Source organism: Tamandua tetradactyla, chromosome X (genome assembly GCF_023851605.1).
Source record: "Tamandua tetradactyla isolate mTamTet1 chromosome X, mTamTet1.pri, whole genome shotgun sequence".
In the NCBI taxonomy this organism is placed as follows: Eukaryota; Metazoa; Chordata; class Mammalia; order Pilosa; family Myrmecophagidae; genus Tamandua; species Tamandua tetradactyla.
In genome coordinates this window covers 156,534,778-156,561,650 of record NC_135353.1, presented here as the reverse complement: position 1 = coordinate 156,561,650, position 26,873 = coordinate 156,534,778, and the positions used below count along the sequence as shown (strand labels likewise).

The 26,873-nt window shown below is 37.0% G+C and overlaps 1 protein-coding gene across 2 annotated transcripts in view; it reads right to left on the bottom strand.

Annotated features, from left to right (window-relative positions):
• The window catches only part of SCML2 (Scm polycomb group protein like 2), a 126,784-nt gene that overhangs the window by 43,501 nt on the left and 56,410 nt on the right, over positions 1 to 26,873 (bottom strand). For both annotated transcript variants that reach the window (XM_077145680.1, XM_077145681.1), the window contains exon 8: positions 4,427 to 4,638. In XM_077145680.1, coding sequence (XP_077001795.1) covers positions 4,427 to 4,638 — 212 coding nt within the window. The remainder of the gene's footprint in view (positions 1 to 4,426; positions 4,639 to 26,873) is intronic.

Here is a 26,873-nt window from a genome sequence, read left to right as displayed (position 1 = left end):
CGGATGTAATTAGCAACAGATGAGATTCACCTACCATTGGCTCATGTCCACAGCAACAGAACTAGGTGCTTTCACCTGGCCAAGTTGACAACTGAATCTAACTACCACATGTCCACCCCTTGTCAACTTGGCAGCTACTCACATCACCTTAAACAGGTGCAAAATATTCTCTTCTGGCTGTGGACCTGTGAATCTCAAAATAAGTCCGGTGCCAATATGCAAAGGAGGATAGTCAAAGGATACAGATTTTCATTTCCATAGGGAGAAATTTGAAGGAAGATCTGCAGACAAACACCACTGGATTTCCAAGTCTGAAAGTCATTTATCCTTCGGCTGTAGAAAGCGGCAGTCCCACCCCTTCCAAGGGCCTATGCAGTGGCCGGCCTCTTTCCAAATCAACCTCGGGGAACATCGAGGAGACCACCTCTGGGCTCCACTCTCTCCAGGCATCAGGGCCACCCCTGGGCTCTCTGCCATTTCTGGGGCGCACGCTCAACCCCTCCACATGGTGACAGCCAGGCTCTCCCAGTCCCCCAAGGAGCGTGCTACACCTTTTCCAAGGCCCGAGGCTGCACAACTATTCCACTGCAATGAGAGGGGAGACTCATCCTCGCCCCTCAGGGTAAACTCACCCTCTCCACACATACAGGTGGGTCCACTCTTCTGGCCGAGGTTTCTTGGCTTCAGACCCGAACTTCCACGGTTCTCACTCTGCAAACTCCAATCTCTCCCTTTTGTGTCCTCCTTTGTCAAGACTGGCGGTGGTTCCATTTACACCAACAGTCTCTTCAAGCCCTCCAGGACTTCTCCATCAATCTCTTCACAGTTCCTCCAAAGTCTTCCCCTTAGCCATCCAAAACACAGTTCCAACAGATCTGGCATTTGCAAACCGCAGCAGCACCCCACTCTCCGGTACCAACTCTGTTCTAGTTTGCTAGCTGCCGGAATGCAACACACCAGAGATGGATTGGCTTTTAATAAAGGGGGCTTTATTTTGTTGGTTCTTCAGAGGAAAGGCAGCTAACTTTCCACTGAGGTTCTTTCTTACATGGAAGGCACAGGATGGTCTCTGCTGGTCTTCTCTCCAGGCCCCTGGGTTCCAACAACTTTCCCCGGGGTGATTTCTTTCTCCATCTCCAAGGGCCCGGGCTGAGCTGCAAGTGCTGAGATGAGGAATACCAAGCTGCTAGACTGTGCTACATTGCGTTCTCTCATTTAAGCACAAGCCAATTAAGTTAAACGTCACTCATTGCAGCAGACACGCCTCCTAGCCGACTGCGGATGTAATTAGCAACAGATGAGATTCACCTACCATTGGCTCATGTCCACAGCAACAGAACTAGGTGCTTTCACCTGGCCAAGTTGACAACTGAATCTAACTACCACAATATATATAACCTAAAATTTCTCTTTTTAAACACATTCACATACATAATTCAGTGCTATTAATTATGTTCATAATACTGGGCTACCATCATCAATCACCATCCCTTACCAAAATTTTACAATCAACCCAAATAAAAACTGTACAATTCAAGCAGTAACTACCCATTCCCTACCCCCACCCCAGCCCATGGTAACCTATATTCTAAATTCTCACTCTATGAGTTTGCTTATTCTAATATTCATATCTGTGAGATCATTCAATATTTGTCCTTTTGTGTCTGTCTTATTTCACTCAACATAATGCCTTCAAGATTAATCCATGTTGTTGCATGAACTGAAACATCATTCCTTTTTATGGCTGAATAATATTCCATTGTGTGTATATACTACATTTTGTTTATCCATTCATCAGTTGATGGACACATGGGCTGCTTCTACCTTTTGGCAATTGTGAATAATGTTGTCATGAACATTGTGTACAAGTATCTGTTCAAATTCCCGCTTTCAAATCTTTAGTCTATTAATTTTAAATGTAATTATTTGTATGTTTGGATCTGAGTCTACCATTTTATTACTTGTTTTCTAATAGTTTCTTCTGGCTTTTGGTCTCCTGTTTCTCCATTCCTGTCCTTTTAGAAAAAATATTTCTTAGAATTCCATTTAAATATTCCTATTGGTTTTTTAGCTAATATACTTCTTTATTTTTTTTTTACAATATACATTGGAGATTATAATATACATCCTTATCTTTCCAAAGTCCACTTAAAGTTAATATAGTACCACTTCACTTAAAATGTTGAAACCTTGCAACAATATAGATCCAAATCCCCACCCCAGGCCTTTACAGTATAGTCATTTTATGTATTACATCTGCATATGGTATAAACCTTATACAACTATATAATAATTACTCCTTTAAACAGTCATACTGTTACAGAGGAATTAAGCAAAAAAAGAAAGTCATTCACATTTACCTAGATAATTATCATCTTTAAAACTATTCATCCCTTTTTGAGGATCTGGGTTTCCATCTGGTATCATTTCCCTTCATATGATGAACTTCCTGTAGCATTTCTTATAGTATCTGTCTACCAGTAATGAAATCACTTGGTATGTTTTCAACTGAAGATGTCTTTAGTTCACCTTCATTCATTAAGAATACTTTTGCTGGATAAAGAATGTTTTTCTGTCAAGAATTTAAAGACGCTACTCAACTCTCTTCTGGCCTCAACAGTTTTTGATTAGCCAGTCATTAATCAAATTGTTTCTCTGCATGTACTTTTACATTTTAACATCTCTGCTTTCAAGATTTGCTCTTTGTCTCTGTTTTACAAAGTTTGACTATAATATGCTTTGGCTTAAATTTCTTTGGGTTTATTGTTTGTTGTCGGTTTATTATTTTATGTATGTGTGTTTCTAGCTTTTGTCAAATCTTGAAAATCTTCGGCATTATATATTCAAGCTTTTTTCTTTTTTTGTCTCATTCTCTTTCTTTTCCTTCTGGGACTCCAATTACATGGATATTAGATCTTTGATATTATTTATAAGGTCACTGAGGCTCTGTTCACTTTTTTCCCCCAATCTTTTTTTAAAAAAAAAAGTTTTATTTACACATCATACAATCCATCCAAAGTGTACAATCAATGGCTCTCAGTATAATCACAGAGTTGTGCATTCATCACCACAATCGATTTGAGAATATTCTCATGGCTCCAAAAATTTCCCACTCTTTGTCAATTTTCGGGGGGGGAGGGGATCTCAATTCTTCACACTGGATAATTCCTCTATCCCCAGGTTCATTTACTCTTTCATTTGTCATCTATTGTTGATTGTTAACTGTCCATTGAAAATTAATTTTATTTTTTATTTTTTTGCATGGGCAGGCACCGGGAATCAAACCCAGGTCTTTGGCATGGCAGGTGAGAACTTTGCCTGCTGAGCCACCGTGGCGCACCCTGTCCAATGAAATTTTTACTTCAGGTATTGCATTCTTCAGTTTTTGAATTTGTATTTGGTTCCTTTTGTATCCTTTCTGTTTCTCTGCTAGAACAGTCAATCTTTTTAATCAGTGAGAAAAAATGCATATTTTATTTCATCAAGGACGGTTTTAATAATTATTTGGATTTTATATTAGACACTATGATTTTAATTTTTGAAGATTCTGGATTCTGTTATTTTTCTCTGATGTGTGTTATTTCTTTTGTTTTAGTAGATAATTATCTTGGTTGTACTTGAACTTCAAACTCTGGTCTTGGGCATAGCTCCATCCTCAGTTCGCATCTTTTATCTTTAGGTAAGCCAAACTGTGTGTGTTTCACACGTGTTTGGATCAGGAGCCCATCAGAGATGTAGTAGACAAGAGTTTAGGGATGCCCTCTCTGGCTATTTCCTTTCTGAGATCTATTCTCAACGGTCACCACAGTTTTCCTGGCTTCTGTTTTCTGGTTTCCAAGGACCAGATAGACTTTTTTTCACCAACATCCCCTGCTGCCTTGTGTGCTACACAAAGCAAATCTGACCCAAAGTTAAAAGCCACAGATATGGAAATTCACTTTCTCTAATACCTCTCCTCTTAGTCTGTACTCTTCACCAGAGTCCATCTACTTCTGTTCACTCTCCAGTGTCTTCTGGTGGCTACTTTTTGTATTATTTCCAGGTTTTAGAGCTGTTTTCTGATTCCAACATTACCGAATTTATTTTTTTTTTCCCCTTCCGGTTTACTTATATAATTTATATACAGTAAAATTCACTTCATATTTATTTTTAAAGTATACTGTTTTAAATAAACTAGCCTGAAAATTAACATGCCCATACTGTACTTTCAATTAATTTTTGAAGAACTTGGACATTATTAAAAGTTTTAAGTTTATCCAAGAAAAGACATAACAATCTCAACGGCTATGAGTCTCTCAATGGCCTCAAAGAGTCTCATAAACTATTAGCACCTTCCTAAAGGTCCCATCATACTCATAGTAATTTCTTAAACTATATGTTACAAATAATAACAGACCTACAATACAAATTAGAGAGTGTAACTAACCTTTTTTCCTGAGTTTGGGCCTTTTTTCTTTGCCGTGGGATTTTTAACAGCACTGCCTTTCTTGGGGACTGAAGTTTTTCCAGGTGGTTTAATCCGACTTGATTTCCTGATTTGTGTTGGAGATGAAGCAGTTTTCTGTGCAGACTGCATTGAACGCCGGTTTCCTTTGGAAGGAGAAGATGGTGTTTTTGCTACACTCTTTGTAATGGTAACTGAGAAAAAAAACACAACACAAAAATAAAATTGAAGTCATAATTGAGGTATTGTCTTCTTATGACTCAACAGAAGTTTAACTCAGTCTTTAAAAACATTTCCAAAGCTTATTCATTGAAAACCACAAAAAATAAAGATACCATTTAAAATGAAGTTGTAGGTATTTTTGGATTTCATATTATCAAGAAAGAGTCTAATTCTCCAGGAAAAATAAAGCTTTTTAACAAACTAGTAACTTCAAGCTTGATACAGTGAAAGTTTCTAGAATAGTCTATATAAAGTAATTAAGTGGCAATAAATAAAACAGTAACTTTTTAGAACACGGCATATGTAATGAAATCAATATATGATCTAGGAATTTTGGCATGTATTAGACAAGTAAGATATATGTATTATAAAAAATGCTTTAAAAATTTCATTAGAAAGTGAGTTTCTCCAGTGGGGACAACCAATTAAATAGGCTGTGAGCCCTTGATCTTGGGGGTTGCCCCTATGAAACTTATTCCTGCAAAGGAAAAGCTAAATCTACTTATAATTATATCTAAAAGTCACCCCCCTCTCCCAAGACAACCTCTTTTGTTCCTCAGATGTGGCCTCTGTCTCTAAGCCAACTCGGCAGGTAAACTCACTGCCCTCCCCTCTACATGGGACATGACTCCCAGGGGTGTAAATCTCCCTGGCAATGTTGGACAGGTCTCCTGTGGATGAGGCTAGGACCCAGCATCATGGGATTGAGACAGTTTTCTTGACCAAAAGGGAGAAGAGAGAAATGAGGGAAAATAAAATTTCAGTGGCTGAGAGATTTCAAACAGAGTCGAGAGGTTATCCTGGAGGTTATTCTTATGCATTATATAGATATCACCTTTTTAGTTTATGGTGTATTAGAGTAGCTACAGGGAAGTACCTGAAATGGCTGAACTGTATTCTAGTAGCCTTAATTCTTGAAGACAATTATATAACTATATAGCTTTTACAACGTGACCGTGTCGTCATAAAAACCTTGTGTCTGATGCGCCCTTTATCCAGGGTATGGACAGATGAGTAAAAAAAATATGGACAAAAACTAAATAAATAATGGGGGAAGGATAAGGGTAGATTGAAATATTAGTGGCCAATGAGAGGGAGGGGGGTAAGGGGTATGGGATGTATGAGTTGTTTCTTTTTTCTTTTTGTTTCTTTTCCTGGAATGATGCAAATCTAAAAATGATCATGGTGATGAATACAAAACTATGTGATGATATTGTGAGCCACTGATTGTATACTTTGGATGGACTGTGTTTGTGTAAAGATATCTCAATAATAATATTTTTAAAGAAAGCAAGCTTCTCAAAAGGACTCAGTTGTTTATTGCCATATTTCCCAGCACTTAGTATAAATATTTACCTAATTTAACTAAAGAGTAATCATTCAATATATTATACACTAAAATTAGACAACATATACTATAAATTCCATGTATTTATTAACTTTCCTCCAAAGAGCAGCCATATAACACACACCCATATACATACATGCATACACACACACACACACACACACACACACACACACTATGCTGAAACCCTATTCAATATTGATTAAACTACTTCAAATAGAAAATGGATTTCTTGGAATTATACGGTTAAAATAATATATAGCATTATAGCACTGTGTTCGTAGTAGTCACAAAGTGAGTAAAACCCTCTTTGAAGGTAGGTGAAATATAAAGGAGGATGTGGTAATCAACTTTGATCAAATTTTTATATAAACACCTGAAACAGTTTATCTTCAGATAGAACAGATGTAGTTCAGGTAGGAAAAATATCCAGAAGATGAAAAGCTATTAAATTGTAGGAATGAAAAGAAGATTAATAAATCTTGGGAAACAATCAGATGGCAAAAAATAAAGTCAGGAAGAGGCCCATGAGCCTGGAACAAAGGGAAGTGAAGATAGAAAGGAGACAGATAACAATATTTTTGGCTGCTGAATACTTGCCAGGAACTTCAATATTCACATTTCATGTAATCCTCCCAAACATCCTATGAGGTAGGCAGTGTTTCCCTACTTTATATGCAAGGAAACTTAGGTTCTGTGAGGTTAAATAACAACCATCATTACTTAGTTAAAAAGGTTTTGTCTCCTAAGTACATGCTTTTTCTATTACCCTGCTTTCTGGCCTCTTAACAGAAAAGGCTATCGAATTCATTCCCCTCAATTAAGGTGCACATGTTTGTTTGTTTTTTTTTTTAAAAAAAAAAGGGCCTGAAGACAATGTTATGAACTATAATGTGATGTTTCATTAAATAGTCAATAGGTGCTCTCTGACAGAGGGAGTCCTGGCTTTTCTTTTTTAAAACCAGACGTAGAATGTCTGTAAGGAGAAAAACACTAGCAAGTACATACAAAACAAATTGGTGAAACTTTCCAACCTGAGGATTTAACCTAATTTAATATTTATTTCCAAGAAGTACTTATTAAATAAATGTTTCTGCTGGCACATATAGGTACTTTATTGTTGAAAGGTAGTGCTTGTCTTCTCTGAACTATGTAAAGACATAGCACATCCATACAATCACCAAAGAAAAGAAAATACACTTAAAAATTAATGGCAACCACCTATTTTCAGTTACTGTCATACATGTGCTGGCTTAGCTTATATATGGTTGGTCTGAGTAAAAACTGAAATGAATAAGGGCTATAAATTAACATGTATCTCGCTTTTGATCTAAAAAGACAATAGTGGTATGGCTGCTCACCATTTGCCTGATCTTCCATTTAGTTAATACCTAGTGTGCTTTTTAAAATAATCTAGGTAATTTAGGAAACTCAAATGAAAAAATCTGGTTCTAGTCATATAGGCCCAGATTTTGTATATATACATGTATTTGTCTATATGTAAAACTCCTATCTCCTTAAGTAGATTAAGATACATAATTTCCTTTTCCCCAAATATCTTGAAAGTTGTTTAAGTAACAATCTGACAACAAGGGCCAAATTTACTATAAAAATATACCCAATGAACTTGAGGCTAAAAATAAATTAAAAATCTGAAAACCAAAAACAGAAAAACAAAATAGGGTCTAAAGAAACTAAAATTGAATAAAAATAAAATCAGTCGTTTGAGTACATTTCGCTTTGTACCCTTTTTTAGGTTAAGAAATTCTTTTCAAGCTATCTTTCCTCATTCTTAAAACTGTATGTACAATAAAACTATTATTTATAGTAAGGATCTTTCATAATGGTGACTATAAAACCAGAAGTAATATAAACCTCAATAAAGAAAAATATCAACATAGAGATGGTTACACCTAAATTATCCAATTTCAAGGCCTGCTGTTCACAGAAATTCAGCTGCCCTCCCCCAGTGCCTCTGCCTGGAACTCTGCTCTCTGTACTGTAGAGCCCAAATTTCCACAAATAGACCAGTCATGGAAGAGTAAAGGAGAGGCAGAGGCAGGTGTAAATCCCCTGACCTCCCTTCATTCATCCCTGTTGCCACCCTATGCCACAGAACTGGCTTCCTAGTATGCTGTCTCCAGACACTGTCCAATTTCTTCTTCCCCCACTCCAAGCCTGACCCGTATCAGAGGAGTTATCCATCCCATCCCAGGAGCCTAACCTTGCTTCAGGAATAAAAAGTTCATTATAGCCAAAGGCTACTTTTCCTCTGAAACTAGGTTTTTGAATACACAAGGACCGTAACTGTCACGTAAGAGTGACTATCTTCCCATGAGTGGGAATCTTTTGAATGCATGTCTATTTCCTCATTTTTAGCAATGAAAATCCTTTTAGAAAATCTCAAATAGGCTGAAAGAAACACCCGAAGGAATCCACAGGGGTAGATACTAGTAGAAAGGGAAACAGGGAAGCATGTTTCTGGCACTTATCACAGGAGCATTTGGAAACCAGAAGCCAGTTCAGGACTAAGAAGTTTCTGAAAAGAAGCTGGATGGAGATAAGGTAGACATACATGGGGTTCTGATACCAATTGCTCTTCACCTGTATTCCTTCCCGTTTCTCACTACCTAGTGCAAGAACACTGGTTCAAGATGAATTAGGTTCACATCCAGCTTTGCCACATAATCCCTATGTGATATTGTACAAATTATGTAACTTTTGCATTTGACACCGGGTACACACTCAATAAAAGTTAGCTGTTAGCAGCAGCAGCATTACCCCCATCACCATCTCTGTCTCTATTCTTACCCTCCCTTCCCAGGTCCTGAGGGCATTCCTAGAACTCTTGAATCAGTGGATTGGAGACTGGGGAAACCAATCACAATAAGGAAAAAAGATGGCAAATGCTGGAGAAGTTACAAAGGAAAACAGGGTCTTTGATTTTTAATGGTAGCTGTATCCAGTTTTTATAGGAATGAAAATTTTTCGTATTTTAATACTTGCTGGACCTTACACCAAGTTCCCCATTCCAAACTGCGAACTAGTCCTGGTTCCCTGATTATCTAACAAACAGAGATGGTTGACATGGTCAGAGTCCAATAGAGTGGATAACCCCAGCCCTTCTGCCTTAGCTCTTCCATCACTCTTCCTGAGTCTCCTTGATGACCCATGTCATTTCCCTCTCAACACCAAGAATCACAGTTTTACAGTATTAAAATGACTTTAAACATTTAAAAAAGTAACTTCCAAATAAAAAGAAATAAATCATTCACTCAGAAAAGAAAAGATCTCATTTAAAATGGCTCGCTCTTGGTGGCTAACAGAACATCCCCATTTGAGAATTGTTGCTATGCCTTTTCCAGAAGCTTTTAAAAATTAGGTCTGGACAACTAAACCCAAAGCAAATATACTAAAAGAATCTGCACCTTTAATTTACTTCCCCCTCCTCTGCTTCAAAATCCTGCTTTTGGGGGTACAAGGGTAGTTCAGTAGTAGAATTTTCGCCTGCCATGTGGGAGACCCGGATTCAATTCCCAATCCGCGTACTTCCCAAAACAAGCAAGTAAACGTTTAAACAATCAAAAAACTAAACAAATAAAAATTCAGTAAATAGTGCTGCAATAACGGGATACTGACATGGAATAAGAACGAAATGTGAACCCGGGCATACAGTATTCAAAAAAACAAAACAAAAACCCTGCTTTGGGATCTATGATAAACACATTAAAGAAGGGAGAAGAAGCTCTGTGTATACTGCATAAAACATTATACCTTAATCTGCATAGAATATTCTATCTTAAAGTTACTGAAAAGTTGCAAAAATGTTACTGGGAAAAAATTCACAACCACAATGGAAAGGTTAAAAGATAGCTCTCTAACTTACACAATACAAAAGTCTAGTTAAAGCAGTTTTTCTATTTCCACACTTAAGTGACAATGTCTTTTAATTTTCTTGGCATATATGGTAAATTAAAATAAGAAAGTCTAATAAATCTAATTCAGTAAAATTTTCAAAGTTTTCCCTATTATATAATTATATCTTATAAGTATTCAGTCTAGGAAAAAAATCATAAAAATGTAGGAACAAACCAGAAATCACAATCAGACTTTAGAAGGCATTGAAGAGTTCTGTTCTCAAAACATTTTTTTCTACTTGCCCAAGTGCTTCCTAAAGTATTCTTCTAGCCTCATGGGTGGTACTTTCCTTGAAGTCTATTTTACTTCATAAATGCTACTCACATTTGGTTACTTCAAAATAAGCCAAAGTTTTGGTCACAGTGACAATATTAAGGATGATGACAATTACCATAACTTTTAATATTTTCAGAAGAAAGTTCACGCAAAAAGAAGCAACTTCAATTGTTTTAGGTCAACTCATAAATCATCTAAAAAAGTCACTCAATTTTCAAACTATACATACCTACTTTAATTAAATTGCTTCTATATAATGACTTCTGCTATGACACTTTTAAAAAACCATACTAGTCACTGCTACAATGTCCACAATAACACATTAAATGTATTGAGACGATAATGAGTTACTAAAACGTTGCCACATTTCTATATTATAAAAATACTTTTAATAAGTCTCGCCTAAAACCAATGAAAACAATTTAATGTCATATTTCTAAAAACTACAGAAAAATTAGCAACTTTTTTCACTATAAATTGGTGATTTAAACGATCAAATTTGACTTATGATAGGATTGTTCCTTTTTTAAACCATTTTTATGGTGGAAAAAAAACAAAGACTGACTTTTCCACTGTATCATGAAATAATTTTGAGAAGTGACTATTCAAATAATAGTGCCAATAATTTCAATCTGTACTATTTAGACCAGAAGAGAGGATTTTTTGAAAGAACAAAAATAACTGGGATATTTAGTATATGAAAGCTAACAAAGCAGACAATGAATTTCTTTAACCAACTTCAACTCCAATACAAAGAAATTTTGGGGGTAATTCCTACCTTTACAAATATTCCAAAGAAACAAGTTCTTGCTGTATTTAGGTGATTTAGGTTCCACTTGCTAGCACTGCTCCTTACCAGGAATAAAACTGCCTTTCTGGAGGAAGCAAGTCTATAACAAAGCCCATGCTGCCTCAGCAAGCCTGAATTTCTAGCAAATGGGGATGGAGCAATTTGCATTTGCTGGTCTTGGGGGGAGGGGGGGAGGAGACTAAGGGGGCTGCTAAAGTAATTTGCATATTGTCTGAGGGCAGTATAGACAGTGATCATCAGGCACCTCCTCAAACTTCCTTCACTCCTAAATTCAGAGAAGGACCAAATGTTACCCTGGGTCAGATAATCTGGAAAGAAATGAGAAGACATGCAAAATCTAACTGCCAACCCATTGCATCTATAGACAAAGTTATCCCCTCTGGACCACATGTCCTAAAAACCAAGACATTTTAATAGTCTCAAGAGAACTTGTTAAAATATATCATAGAAAAGAATGAAGAAAGAAAAATTTCCAGGCTCGCCTTGCAATTACTGCAGCATTTAGCTGAAACACTTGAAAAGAGAAGATATTGTTCTTTTTTTTTCAAGATACTTTTTTGCATCATAATCGTCATCTTGTTTATACAAACAAAACATTTGCTTCAAGCTATTCATATGAAAAAGAAAATATCAGTTGTTTTAAATTTCAGGGCTTTGAGTGAATCATTTAGATTGATACCATTTTCTAATCATTTCATTTACACCAAATAAAAAGAATACTGAATAGACTAAGTACATTACCCTGTATTTTCTCATAAACGACATTGAGAGCACAAATCCAAATGAATATTTGTTTACTTAGAAGCCTTGTGGTGGGGCTGACACACCTTGAACTTTTTTAAAGCCTTATTTATACGTATCTCTGTTATTTTGGACCCTCTGTAACACACAGAAAATTCTGCTTTATCTGGGTTTTTTCCTCTCAAACAGACACAGATTTAGAAAAAATAGGAAAAAACACGAGTGAAAAAAATGGAAAATTTTAGGTTGTATATGTTACCAGGATAAAAACAAACAAAAAAAAACCCACAGAACTTTACAACACAGAGTGAACCCTTATGTAAACTATGGAATATAGTTAATAGTATAATTATAATACTATTGTTTTATCAACTGTAACAAAGGTATCATACTAACGCAAAATGTAAATGACAGGAAAAACTGTATGTGTGGGGAGGATTATATGGCAACCCTGCACTTTTTGCATGATTTTTCTGTAAATCTACAACTCCTCTAATTAAAAAAAAACACAAAAAAGCAATGCTTGTTTTAAAAAAACAGATATGCCCTAAAAACTACAAAATCTTAACTTCGAAACTTTAGGGAAGGGTAAAACACAAGTTACAGAAATCACATTCTTCTTGGTGCGTGTCTAAACAAAGAGCAAAAGCAACCATAATTTCTAGTTTTGCTTTATAAAAAAAAAAAGAGAAAAGAGAGAGGATGGGGTGGGGGTAGGGAGTAGAGAGATTTCTTGTGTGCTCAATGGAAACTTTGAAATACATTTCAAAAGACAGACTTTTAAATAGTTAAGGAGGAAAATGCTACATAGGAAGGGCATTTCAAAATAAAAAAAATACTGTCTTATATGAACACTTACATCAACTATATCTTTTAAAAACACCAAAAATTAGATTTTAAAACATGCTTCCTTAAAATTTTTATTAAGAAAAAAACTAAACCATGCATACTCACATACACACAACATAAAATAAGCCAGCATTAAAAGAACTTGATAGTATTCAAGAAAATTAATTACATTCAGAAACTATTTGTGTAGGTTTTATATTTTTTTAACTTTAATCTCAGGAATAAAGTTCTTACTTATATAATTTACATCTGAATTAGCACAGAAAATCTAGTAAGTCAATTCAATCAACTGTTTCTTATCAGATGTTTTACAAAATTGAAGAGGAAATGCCATGTTACCAATGAATTCCGCTGCAAAATTAAAGCTTCTTCCATGGGAGGCAGGGGGCAGGAGATCCAATCTACTGAAAGGCTCTTACCAAGGAGAGAATTAAGAAGGTCACTGATAGCCTATGGTGCCAAAGGACAGAAATGCTTGGCCACACCTTCCTGATTTTAAGTTTTCCTCTCCTCCATAGTTCCCTTTGGACCAGAGACATTCCTCTATACCCTTGGGATCCTGCAACTCTATACTTAAGCATCTGGAACTTTGTTGCCCTCCTTTCTGGTCTGTATGGTCACAATTACTTAAATAATTAAGCTATGAGATGACACTTCACCAGTGTGGGTCATTAATTTACAATCAGTGGTGTATAAATCTGAAGCTCAAGTTAAATAAAACTAATTAATGTTTCAGAAATTACATGTTTGAAATTCAAAGTATAAGGGTTACTTTATATACTTTCTATATACCATAATCCCAGCAATTCCACGTCTAGGAATCTATCTCAAAAAATACTTTCACAAGTGCACAAAGATATATGGACTAAATTGAATACTGCATCATTGTTTATTGCATCAGAACTATCAGAAGCAACCCAACTGTTCATAGGTAGAGAATGATTTAAATAACTGTTACTTCCACACTATGGAATCCCATTTAGCCATTTTTTATAAAAAGAGATAGCTCTTTACTTACTGAAATCTAAATATAAGCAAGATATATTAAGTAAAAAGGCAAGCTACAGAACAGTTAAAAACAAGAAAAAAGCATTTAAGTACCTTTAAAAGAAGTTAGAATGGTTTATAATATAGCAATTAAACAAACTTTGAATATCTCATAAAACTACAAAAAAAATTGGGTGCAAATTTTAAAAAAGAATCCTCTGCTTTTGAATTTCCCATTTCTCAAAAGACTCAAAACCCCTATTTATCACGTTCATAAACTTACAGAAACATAATAGTGACCCGTTTGCTTACAAGCTTTCTCAAATAAAGACAAGAAAAAGAAGATTTTATAAACAAATCACACATAGCCTTTAAAATAATGGTAGTTTAAGTTCTAATTCTAAACTGCTGGATATCCTGTCTTGTCCTTCATGTATTAAATATTTGGACTTCAATGAAATGACTAGCTATGAACTCCTGTAATTGTATATGTAGGGTACAAAGGGCAATATGAGAAGAAACCTTTAGCTTAAATTTCTATCACTGCTTAGAAGGAATTAATATATAAAATACAAAGATACAAATGCAAAGGTAGGGGTGCCAGTTACAAACAGAAAACAGCAAGATCAAATACATTATACAAGAAGAAAATCTACAGTAGTACTCATATTAGTTCGCTTGACTCAACCTTCTCTAAAGTGCCAAGGACATGGTAGCATATTTTCTTGCTCTTCCTCACCAAATACCCTGTATAGGTCTCGTAAGTAAATGGGATGAGCTGTAACAGCACCAATCAGAAGCAAAGGGCTTTAAAAGATTGCAGGAACATTGGGGACTACCAATTTAAAAGGCTAAACCCTCGATGTTGGGGCTTACCCTTATGAAACTGATTCCTGCAAAGGAGAAGCTAAGCCTACAATTATGCCAAGAGTCACCCACAGAGAACCTCTTTTGTTGTTCAGTGTGGTCTCTCTCTCTAACCCAACTCTTCAGGTAAACTCACTGCACTCCCCCCTACGTGGGACAAGACTTCCAGGTATATAAATCTCCCTGGCAACGTGGGACCTAACTCCTGGGCATCATGGGATTGACAACACCTTCTTCTTTTTTAAAAAATATTTTTACTGAGAAATTTTCACACACATACAGTCCATGCAAAAGAACATTTGCATCTTTTTTCTTTTTATTTCTTTTTCTGAAATGATGCGAATGTTCTGAAAATGATCATGGAGAAGAATACACAACTATGTTGCGATGCTTGTGAGCCACTGATTGTATAATAATTGTTAGAAACTATTTTGAAGTAAATTAAAATTTATTCTTATTCTTGAAAAAAAAATAGTAGAGCTTAAAGAGCAACTTTTTAATGTAAAGGCAAATCAACAAGCACTCATGGGTGCCTCACTACATCTCCTTAAGAAACTATGTATCCAAATTGTCTTTAGTCATTATTTGAAAAGTCCTAAGAGCTATATCCCAAAAATTTTTTGGAAATATAACTATATAAAGGTTTGAAAAACAACATTTCTAGTGAGTTAAGAAATATTCAAAATGAATGAAAACAACCAATTTTTTTAATTTATGAAATTCTATAAATTTTATATTATTTGTGCCTTTTGGATTTTTTAAATCTAAAGCTGTAAATTACTTAATATTCAAGTAAGTAAATTTAATATTTCTGTGAGTTTAAAAATGATCACAATTAACATTAAAAAGGACATGACTGATAATTTTATTTTACTTTGACGGCAAAGGGTTGATAGCCACAATAAATGAAGCACTCAAACAAACCGTAAGAAAAAGAATACCCTAAGACAAAAAGGTGATTAGCAGGCAATTTATATAGGAATGGTCAAAATACATGGAAAGAAAAAGATTTACCCTCACCAGTAATCTAAGAAATAAAAATTTAAAAACTGAAGTTTTTTAAATTAGCACAAAGTAGTAAGAAAGATAAACCCAAGGCTTGGCAAAAGTGGGAAAAAAACACCTTCACCTTTTGAGGGTAGTGTAAATGAGTAAATTTTTCTGAAAGAACATTTGCCAGTCTTAAAAACATACCCTCCAGAATGGGCCATAGTGGCTCAGCAGGTAGACTTCTTGCCTGCCACGCCAGAGATCTGGTTTCAATTTCTGGTGCCTGCCCATGCGAAGAAAAAAAAAAAAAAAAAAAAAAAAAAAAAAAAAAAAACATACTCTCTGACGCAGAAAGTTTATCCTATGGAAATAATCAGAGAGGTACACAAAGATACATGCAAAAAGGTATTCATCACATTACCTGTTTTAATAATATAAATCTGGGTACAGTCTAAATGCCTACCAAAATAGACATTTGGTTATACAAATTATGGTATAGCTTTATGATAGAATATACATAGAAATAAAATTTAGTTTGGAGGGATATAATTTACAAGGGAACAGAGTCACACAATATATTATGAAAAAGTAGGCAAAAAAGAAGAATCTTCAGGATAATCCCTTTAAAACTAAAATTGTTATTTTTATTTTAAAGTACAAATCAAATATAAAAATACATTCTTCTAAAAAATGTTAGAAATAAAAGCAAAAGTCCCCATTAATACCTACCTCCTTTACCATTCAACGCTCCTTCCCAGAAATAACAGTGCTACAAATTTGATAAAAATCCTTCCATATCTTCTTCTAAGTATTTATATACACATTTCTATGGGTATATACCAAAATATATATTTATTTTGACATAATGGTATTACATTTTTGTATTTGGGGGATGTGCTTTTTTCACTTAATACATCTTGGAGAGATTTATTTAATTAGTAAATAGGAACACACTCATTCTTCTAAATTCTATATTACTTATGCTTATTCAGCATTTCTCCACTGACTGACCATTTACATGTTTGTTCTAAAGGTACATGTGTAAGAAAAAAGTAGTATAGGCCCAAATATAGATCAAAATGTTCATCATGATTATCTGTGCATGTTTTTCTCAAATTTTTGCTTTCACTATTCATTACTTTTGCTATTATGGGAAAACTTGTATTAAAGACTATAATGACAAATAACTAGAAGGTATTTTGCTTTTAAGAATATATCACCTTAAATATAAGAAATGGTACTTTTATTTTATAGCTGCCATCTAAATGAATGATGTGTTGGCTAAAGTAAATGTTTTCTCTATTCAGAAAGAGTATTTCAATGTGTGTAAGTACAGTACTAACTATTATGATTCTATCCATAATTAATAAACAATGCTTCCTAAAAGCAAAATGAACCACCTATGAAATGTCTTTGGTTAAATGTCAATTAACAATTCTTAAGCATACTTTTCTCATAACCACAAAGTTCTTCTGGGGATTTCTGGGAATTTTACCTCATACCTACTAGAATGGCTATTATTTAAAAACAAAAACAAATAAAAAAGGAGAAATAGGAAACCTTGTACATTGTTGGTGGGAATGTAAAATGGTACAGGCACCATGGAAAACAGTTTGGTGGTTCCTCAAAAGTTAAACATAGAATTATCATATAAACATTATCACCAGGGAACCCCCTGATACTGTCTCAAACATTAGAGACTCCAAAGACAATAGGCCAAGCCCTTATCTTGAGGCTTGATCTTATGAAGCTTATTTCTGTAGCAGAAAAGCTAAGCCTACCTACAGTTACGCCTAAGAGTTACTTCCAGAAAACCTCTTTTGTTGCTCAGACGTGGCATCTCTTTCTCTCTCTAAGCCCAACTCTGCAAGGAAAATAACGACCCTCCTCACTAATGTGGGGCATGACATCGAGGGGGAAAAAGAATCCCTGGCAACATGGGACATGATTCCCAGGGATAACCCTGGCTCTGGCAACATGGGATCAACAATGCCTTCCTGACCAAAATGAGGAAAAGAAATAAAACAGAATAAGGTATCAGGGGCTAAGAGAGTTCAAATAGAGTTGCGAGGCTACTCTGGATGCTACTCTTACAAAAGCTTCATCTAGATATTGCTAATTACCACAGTCTTCCAGACCTCAACCAACACCATTCCTGTTAACCCTGAAGAACACTTAGGACTCTATCTGTCATTCTACAAAAGTTTCACACACTAAGATTACTTTCCAGGAACCTAAAACACTCAGATGGCTCCTAAGCCAGCTAAGTCCTAAAACCCAGAGGAGCGAGAGTTCGAGAAGATGGTGGAATAGTATAGGTCAAGTTCACCCTTGCTCCACGGAACAGCTATAAAAGGGATAGGAGGGCGACTGAGATGGAGATTCCAGGGAGTAAGTAACCTGGGAGGGCCTTCTACACTACACAGGGAAGCACTGGTTGCAAAAGCTTAAGAATGAGATGTAGGGAACTGGAGACCATCCATCTGGTGCAAACAGTCTAACATACCCTTTACAAATGGAAGATTGGGAGCCCTTGGAACTACATGGACTGTGAGACAGGGACTAGGAAGTAAGCCAAGCCACATTCCTTGAGCGCGCTACCCTCACAGGCAGAGCTCTGCAACCAACCCCACGCGCCTGAAACCCACCACACACCCACCTCCTGGACTCCAAGCGCCCTGCCTCGTGAGCCCCCCAACATGTACCAATCCCATACCCGACCCCAAGTGCACGCATGCCTACACCAGCCCAATCCACCTCTCCTGTACAAGCACAGTCTTGCACCACCCCTTCAGAGACCCACCTCCCCCTTTCTGACCCCTGCAGGCAACTGCCCGCACATAAAGGCTATGGGCATTTACCATCACCCCTAGACCATGCAGTCATGCAACAATACCTGGCCTCTCCCCACCCTGAGCTCTGTACATCAGTTTATGGCTCTCCCAGATCCGGATATGTGGATGGACTCCAGTCAAGCCTCCCAGATCCATATATGTGCATGGACCCCAGTCAAGCCCCCCAGCTCTGGGCAGCTGAGACACACCCACCCACAGCCCATGCAGCTGCAACCCCAGCCCCTTGCCCCTGAGTGCTGCACATGTGCACACAAGGGCCCTGCACCCTAAACCAGCACACAGCAGGGCCCCAACCACCAAACCCACACACCTACACACACAAATCCTCCCCACTGCTGGGCACCCACACATTTGTGCACTAACTTCCTGACCTCAATGCATCAACACACTGCTGTGCCCCACCCTGCATGCCACATCTTGCTCCACATCCATCTCACAAATACAAAGCTATAGACCACTGGAGGAAATCAACTTCCAAAGCAAACCAATAAAGATTTTACATGCCGTGAAGACAACAGAAGATCACTAAGCATATCATGATACAGACAGATTCAGCCCAGCCTAACAGCCAACTTAAAACACTGGAGGAGACATATAGGTTGGAACAACTAATCAAAGGCGTTCATATAACTATACTAAATAAAATTAATGGGATGGATAACTACATAAAAGAGATTAAGAAGGACTTCCAGAGAAGATGGCGGCTTAGTAAGATGCGCATTTCTTAGTTCCTCCTCCAGAACAGCTACTACGGGAGTAGAAACGATACAGAACAGCTCCTGGAGCCACGACAGAGATCAAAAAGACAGCGTACCCCATCCTGGAACGGCTGACTGGCTGAGAGAACCTGCTTCGGTGAGATCACCGAGGGGCGCGGGGTTCCCCGGGTGGGGCGGCAAGCCGCCGGAATCCCTTCCTTCCTCCTTCCCGGGCCAGCTGGGACTATTGGACAGGCGGTCCCCTCAAGCTGCTGCGGCTGGTGCTCCCACCACGCGCGGCCCCCCGGACCAACTGAGAGAATTGGATCGGAAATCCCCAAGACGCGGAGAACGGTGACCAGGGGGGTCCCTTCCAAACACGTGACTCCCCAGTCCAGCTGGGAACGGTGCACTTTTCCGGGCCGCGGCGGATAGCGCCCTCCTACCACGGTTGGTGCCCCGGGCCGACAAGGAAATTCGGATGGGCGCTCTCACAGGCTGCGGCGGCCGGTGACCCTCCCCGCGTTCGGACCCCCGGGCCGGCTGGCCCTCTTCCAAGCCGCTTCGGCTGGCGAACCTGCCCCACGGCGAGAGTTTTCCAAAGTTAAAGGACCCACAGCACCTTTTACTGGTGGGACCCGCAGACAAACGTGTGCCACGAGCGCCACCTACTGGGCAGGATAAGAGAAACAGAACCCAGAGATTTCACAGAAAAATTTTTCAACCTGTTGGGTCCAAAACCCAGGGAAATCTGACTAAATGCCCAGACGCCAGCAGAAGATAACGGATCACACTCAGAAAATTGAAAATATGGCCCAGTCAAAGGAACAAACCAATAGTTCAAATGAGATACAGGAGCTGAGACAACTAATGCTGAATATATGAACAGAAATGGAAAACCTCTTCAAAAATGAAATCGATAAATTGAGGGAGGACATGAAGAAGACATGGGCTGAACAAAAAGAAGAAATAGAAAAACTGAAAAAACAAATCACGGAACTTATGGAAGTGAAGGATAAAGTAGAAAAGATGGAAAAAACAATGGATACCTAAAATGATAGATTTAAAGAGACAGAAGATAGAATTAGTGATTTGGAGGATGGAACATCTGAAGTCCAAAAAGAAACAGAAACTATCGGGAAAAGAATGGAAAAATTTGAACAGGGGATCAGGGAACTGAAGGGCAATATGAACCGCACAATTATACGTGTTGTGGGTGTCCCAGAAGGAGAAGAGAAGGGAAAAGGAGGAGAAAAACTAATGGAAGAAATTATCACTGAAAATTTCCCAACTCTTATGAAAGACCTAAAACTACAGATCCAAGAAGTGCAGCACACCCCAAACAGAATAGACCCAAATAGGCGTTCTCCAAGACACTTACTAGTTAGAATGTCAGAGGTCAAAGAGAAAGAGAGGATCTTGAAAGCAGCAAGAGAAAAACAATCCATCACATACAAGGGAAACCCAATAAGACTATGTGTAGATTTCTCAGCAGAAACCATGGAAGCTAGAAGACAGTGGGATGATATATTTAAATTACTAAAAGAGAAAAACTGCCAACCAAGACTTCTATATCCAGCAAAATTTTCCTTCAAAAATGAGGGAGAAATTAAAACATTCTCAGACAAAAAGTCACTGAGAGAATTTGTGACCAAGAGACCAGCTCTGCAAGAAATACTAAAGGGAGCACTAGAGTCAGATACGAAAAGACAGAAGAGAGAGGTATGGAGAAGAGTGTAGAAAGAAGGAAAGTCAGATATGATATATAATACAAAAGGCAAAATGGTAGAGGAAAATATTATCCAAACAGTAATAACACTAAATGTCAATGGACTGAATTCCCCAATCAAAAGACATAGACTGGCAGAATGGATTAAAAAACAGGATCCTTCCATATGCTGTCTACAGGAAACACATCTTAGACACAAAGATAAACACAGGTTGAAAGTGAAAGGTTGGGAAAAGATATTTCATGCAAATAACAACCAGAAAAGAGCAGGAGTGGCTATACTAATATCCAACAAATTAGACTTCAAATGTAAAACAGTTAAAAGAGACAAAGAAGGACACTATCTACTAATAAAAGGAACAATTAAACAAGAAGACATAACAATCATAAATATTTATGCACCGAACCAGAATGCCCCAAAATACGTGAGGAATAAACTGCAAACACTGAAAAGGGAAATAGACACATATACCATAATAGTTGGAAACTTCAATTCACCACTCTCATCAATGGACAGAATATCTAGACAGAGGATCAATAAAGAAATAGAGAATCTGAATATTACTATAAATGAGCTAGACTTAACAGACATTTATAGGACATTACATCCCACAACAGCAGGATACACCTTTTTCTCAAGAGCTCATGGATCATTCTCAAAGATAGACCGTATGCTGGGTCACAAAGCAAGTCTCAACAAATTTAAAAAGATTGAAATCATACACAACACTTTCTCGGATCATAAAGGAATGAAGTTGGAAATCAATAATAGGTGGAGTGCCAGAAAATTCACAAATACGTGGAGGCTCAACAACACACTCTTAAACAACGAGTGGGCCAAAGAAGAAATTGCAAGAGAAATTAGTAAATACCTCGAGGCGAATGAAAACGAAAACACAACATATCAAAACCTATGGGATGCAGCAAAGGCAGTGCTAAAAGGGAAATTTATTGCCCTAAAATGTCTTTATCAGAAAAGAAGAAAAGGCAAAAATGCAGGAATTAACTGTCCACTTGGAAGAACTGGAGAAAGAACAGCAAACTAATCCCAAAGCAAGCAAAAGGAAAGAAATAATAAAGATTAGAGCACAAATAAATGAAATTGAAAACATGAAAACAATAGAGAAAATCAATAAGACCAGAAGTTGGTTCTATGAGAAAATCAATAAGATTGATGGGCCCTTAGCAAGACTGACAAAAAGAAGAAGAGAGAGGATGCAAATAAATAAGATCAGAAATAGAAGAGAACACATAACTACTGACCTCACAGAAATAAAGGAGGTAATAACAGGATACTATGAACAACTTTACGCTAATAAATACAACAATTTAGATGAAATGGACGGGTTCCTGGAAAGACATGAACAACCAACTTTGACTCAAGAAGAAATAGATGACCTCAACAAACCAATCACAAGTAAAGAAATTGAATTAGTCATTCAAAAGCTTCCTAAAAAGAAAAGTCCAGGACCAGACGGCTTCACATCTGAATTCTATCAAACATTCCAGAAAGAATTAGTACCAACTCTCCTCAAACTCTTCAAAACAATCAAAGTGGAGGGAAAACTACCTAATTCATTCTATGAAGCCAACATCACCCTCGTACCAAAACCAGGCAAAGATATTACAAAAAAAGAAAACTACAGACCAATCTCTCTAATGAATATAGATGCAAAAATCCTAAACAAAATTCTAGCAAATCGTATCCAACAACACATTAAAAGAATTATACATCATCACCAAGTAGGATTCATCCCAGGTATGCAAGGATGGTTCAACATAAGAAAATCAATTAATATAATACACCATATTAACAAATCAAAGCAGAAAAATCACATGATCATCTCAATTGATGCAGAGAAGGCATTTGACAAGATTCAACATCTTTTCCTGTTGAAAACACTTCAAAAGATAGGAATACAAGGGAACTTCCTTAAAATGATAGAGGGAATATATGAAAAACCCACAGCTAATATTATCCTCAATGGGGAAAAATTGAAAACTTTCCCCCTAAGATCAGGAACAAGACAAGGATGTCCACTATCACCACTATTATTCAACATTGTGTTGGAGGTTCTAGCCAGAGCAATTAGATAAGAAAAAGAAATACAAGGCATCAAAATTGGAAAGGAAGAAGTAAAACTATCACCGTTTGCAGACGATATGATACTATACGTTGAAAACCCATAAATCCACAACAAAACTACTAGAGCTAATAAATGAGTACAGCAAAGTAGCAGGTTACAAGATCAACATTCAAAAATCTGTAACATTTCTATACACTAGCAATGAACAAGCTGAGGGGGAAATCAAGAAACTAATCCCATTTACAATTGCAACTAAAAGAATAAAATACCTAGGAATAAATTTAACTAAAGAGATAAAAAACCTATATAAAGAAAACTACAAAAAACTGTTAAAAGAAATCACAGAAGACCTAAATAGATGGAAGGGCATACCGTGTTCATGGATTGGAAGACTAAATATAGTTAAGATGTCAATCCTACCTAAATTGATTTACAGATTCAATGCAATACCAATCAAAATCCCAACAACTTATTTTTCAGAAATAGAAAAACCAATAAGCAAATTTATCTGGAAGGGCAGGGTGCCCCGAATTGCTAAAAACATCTTGAGGAAAAAAAACGAAGCTGGAGGTCTCCCACTGCCTGACTTTAAGGCATATTATGAAGCCACAGTGGTCAAAACAGCATGGTATTGCATAAAGATAGATATATCGACCAATGAAATCGAATAGAGTGCTCAGATATAGACCCTCTCATCTATGGACGTTTGATCTTTGATAAGGCAGTCAAGCCAACTCACCTGGGACAGAACAGTCTCTTCAATAAATGGTGCCTAGAGAACTGGATATCCATATGCAAAAGAATGAAAGAAGACCCATCTCTCACACCCTATACAAAAAGTTAACTCAAAATGGATCAAAGATCTAAACATTAGGTCTAAGACCATAAAACAGTTAGAGGAAAATGTTGGGAGATATCTTATGAAACTTACAATTGGAGGCAGTTTTATGGACCTTAAACCTAAAGCAAGAGCACTGAAGAAGGAAATAAATAAATGGGAGCTCCTCAAAATTAAACACTTTTGTGCATCAAAGAACTTCATCAAGGGCGGGCCGCGGTGGCTCAGCGGGCAAAGTGCTTGCCTGCTATGCCGGAGGACCTCGGTTCGATTCCCGGCCCCAGCCCATGTAACAAAAACGGAGAAACAGAATACAATAAAACAAGAAAATGTTTAAAAAAAAAAAAAAAAAAAAAAAAAAAAGAACTTCATCAAGAAAGTAGAAAGACAGCCTACACAATGGGAGACAATATCGGAAATGACATATCAGATAAAGGTCTAGTATCCAGAATTTATAAAGAGATTGTTCAACTCAACAACAAAAAGACAGCCAACCCAATTACAAAATAGGAAAAAGACTTGAACAGACACCTACCAGAAGAGGAAATATGGATGGCCAAGAGGCACATGAAGAGATGCTCAATGTCCCTGGCCATTAGAGAAATGCAAATCAAAACCACAATGAGATATCATCTCACACCCACCAGAATGGCCATTATCAACAAAACAGAAAATGACAAGTGCTGGAGAGGATGTGGAGAAAGAGGCACACTTATCCACTGTTGGTGGGAATGTCAAATGGTGCAACCACTGTGGAAGGCAGTTTGGCGGTTCCTCAAAAAGCTGAATATAGAATTGCCATATGACCCAGCAATACCATTGGTAGGTATCTACTCGGAGGACTTAAGGGCAAAGACACAAACGGACATTTGCACACCAATGTTTATAGCAGTGTTATTTACAATTGCAAAGAGATGGAAACAGCCAAAATGTCCATCAACAGACAAGTGGCTAAACAAACTGTGGTATATACATACGATGGAATATTATGCAGCTTTAGGACAGGATAAACTTATGAAGCATGTAATAACATGGATGGACCTAGAGAACATTATGCTGAGTGAGTCTAGCCAAAAACTAAAGGACAAATACTGTATGGTCCCACTGATGTGAACCGACATTCGAGAATAAACTTGGAATATGTCATTGGTAACAGAGTCCAGCAGGAGTCAGAAACAGGGTAAGATAACGGGTAATTGGAGCGGAAGGGATACAGACTGTGCAACGGGACTAGACACAAAAACTCAAAAATGGACAGCACAATAATACCTAATTGTAAAGTAATCATGTTAAAACACTGAATGAAGCTGCATCTGAGCTATAGGTTTTTTTTTTTGTTTGTGTGTTTGTTTGTTTACTATTATTATTACTTTTATTTTTTTTCTATATTAACATTCTATATCTTTTTTTGTTGTGTTGCTAGTTCTTCTAAACCGATGCAAATGTACTAAGAAACGATGATCATGCATCTATGTGATGATGTTAAGAATTACTGATTGCATACGTAGAATGGTATGATTTCTAAATGTTGGGTTAATTTCTATTTTCCGTTAATTAATAAAAAAAAAGAGATTAAGAAGACATCAGAAAAGTATAAAGAGGAATTTGAAAGAATAAAATAGAAAAATAGCAGACATAACATATTAAAGATGCTGTAGACCAAATAAAAACTATACTAGAGACACACAACGGCAGATTTGAAGAGGCACAAGAAAGAATAAGCAAGCGAGAGGACAGGACAACTGATTTCAAAAACTCAAAATAGCAAATGGCAAAAAAGATGGAAAAATTTGAATTGGATCTCAGGGAAATGATGGACAAAACAAAGCACAGGAATATAAGAATCAGTATCCCTGAAAGAGAAAAGAGTAAAGGGATAGGAAGGTTAATTGAGGATACAATGGGGGAAAGTTTCCCAATACTTATAAAAGAGATAAATATGCAAATTAAACAAGCTCAATGAACTCCAAATAGAAGAAATCCAAAACAGCATACCCCAAGACACATGTTAATCAGTCTCTCAAATGCTGACGAGAAGCAGAAAATCCTGAAAGTGGGAAGAGAAAAACAATCTACTATATACAAGGGAAATCACATAAGGCAGTGGTATGATATATTTAAGATCCTGAAAGAGAAAGACTTCCAGCCAAGAATTCTGTGCCCAGACAAACTGCCCTTCAAAACTGAGGGAGAGATTAAAATTCTCAATCGAACAAATCCTGAAAGAATCTGTCAACAAAGATCAGCCTATGGAGCTGAAGGGATACAGACTGTGCAACAGGACTGGATACAAAAACTCAGAAATGGACAGCACAATACTACCTAACTGTAATACAATTATGTTAAAACACTGAATGAAGTTGCGTGTGAGAATGATAGAGGGAGGAGAGCTGGGGACATAAACGAAATCAGAAAGAAAGATAGATGTTAAAGACTGAGATGGTATAATCTAGGAATGCCTAGAGTGTATAATAATAGTGAAATGTACAAGGTACGACTTTAAAAATGTTTTTGTGTGAGTAAGAGCAAAGGAATGTCATTATTGCAGGGTACTGAAAATAGATGGTAATTAATATTTTGAAATGTCACCTTCTGTGTGAGACTAAAGCAAAAAATATTTGTTACAAAATTTATATTTTGACTAGTGCATTTCCTAATATAACTTATGTAGATAGTTTGATTGAATGCCATAAGTACTTGGAATCTCAGGTAGGACATGAGATTTTGCTGGTTTGTCCAGAGTGATGCCCTGATGAATTCCAGAGTGATTCGATCAGTGAGTGGAAAAGTATCTGCAAAGCCCCCTTCGGGAAGTGGTGAGAACGGGGAGAAATTCAACTTCCCCAAATTGAATTCTTGATATTCTCACAAGCAATGTGGACAACCAAAGCTATAGGCTGAGCCCCCAGTCTTGGGGTTTGTTCATATGAAACTTAACCCCAAAAAGGATAGGTCAAGTCTACTTAAAATTTAGGCCTAAGAGTGACCCCCAAGAGAGCCTCTTTTGTGGCTCAGATGTGGCCTCTCTCCAGCCAGCACGACGAGCAGTCTCACCACCCTACCCCTCTCTATGTGGGACATGATTCCCAGGAGTGTGGACCTTCCTGGCAACGTGGGACAGAGATCTTGGAATGAACAGAGACTCAGCATCAAGGGATTGAGAAAAACCCTAGAATGAGCTGAGACTTAGCATCAAGGGATTGAGAAAACCTT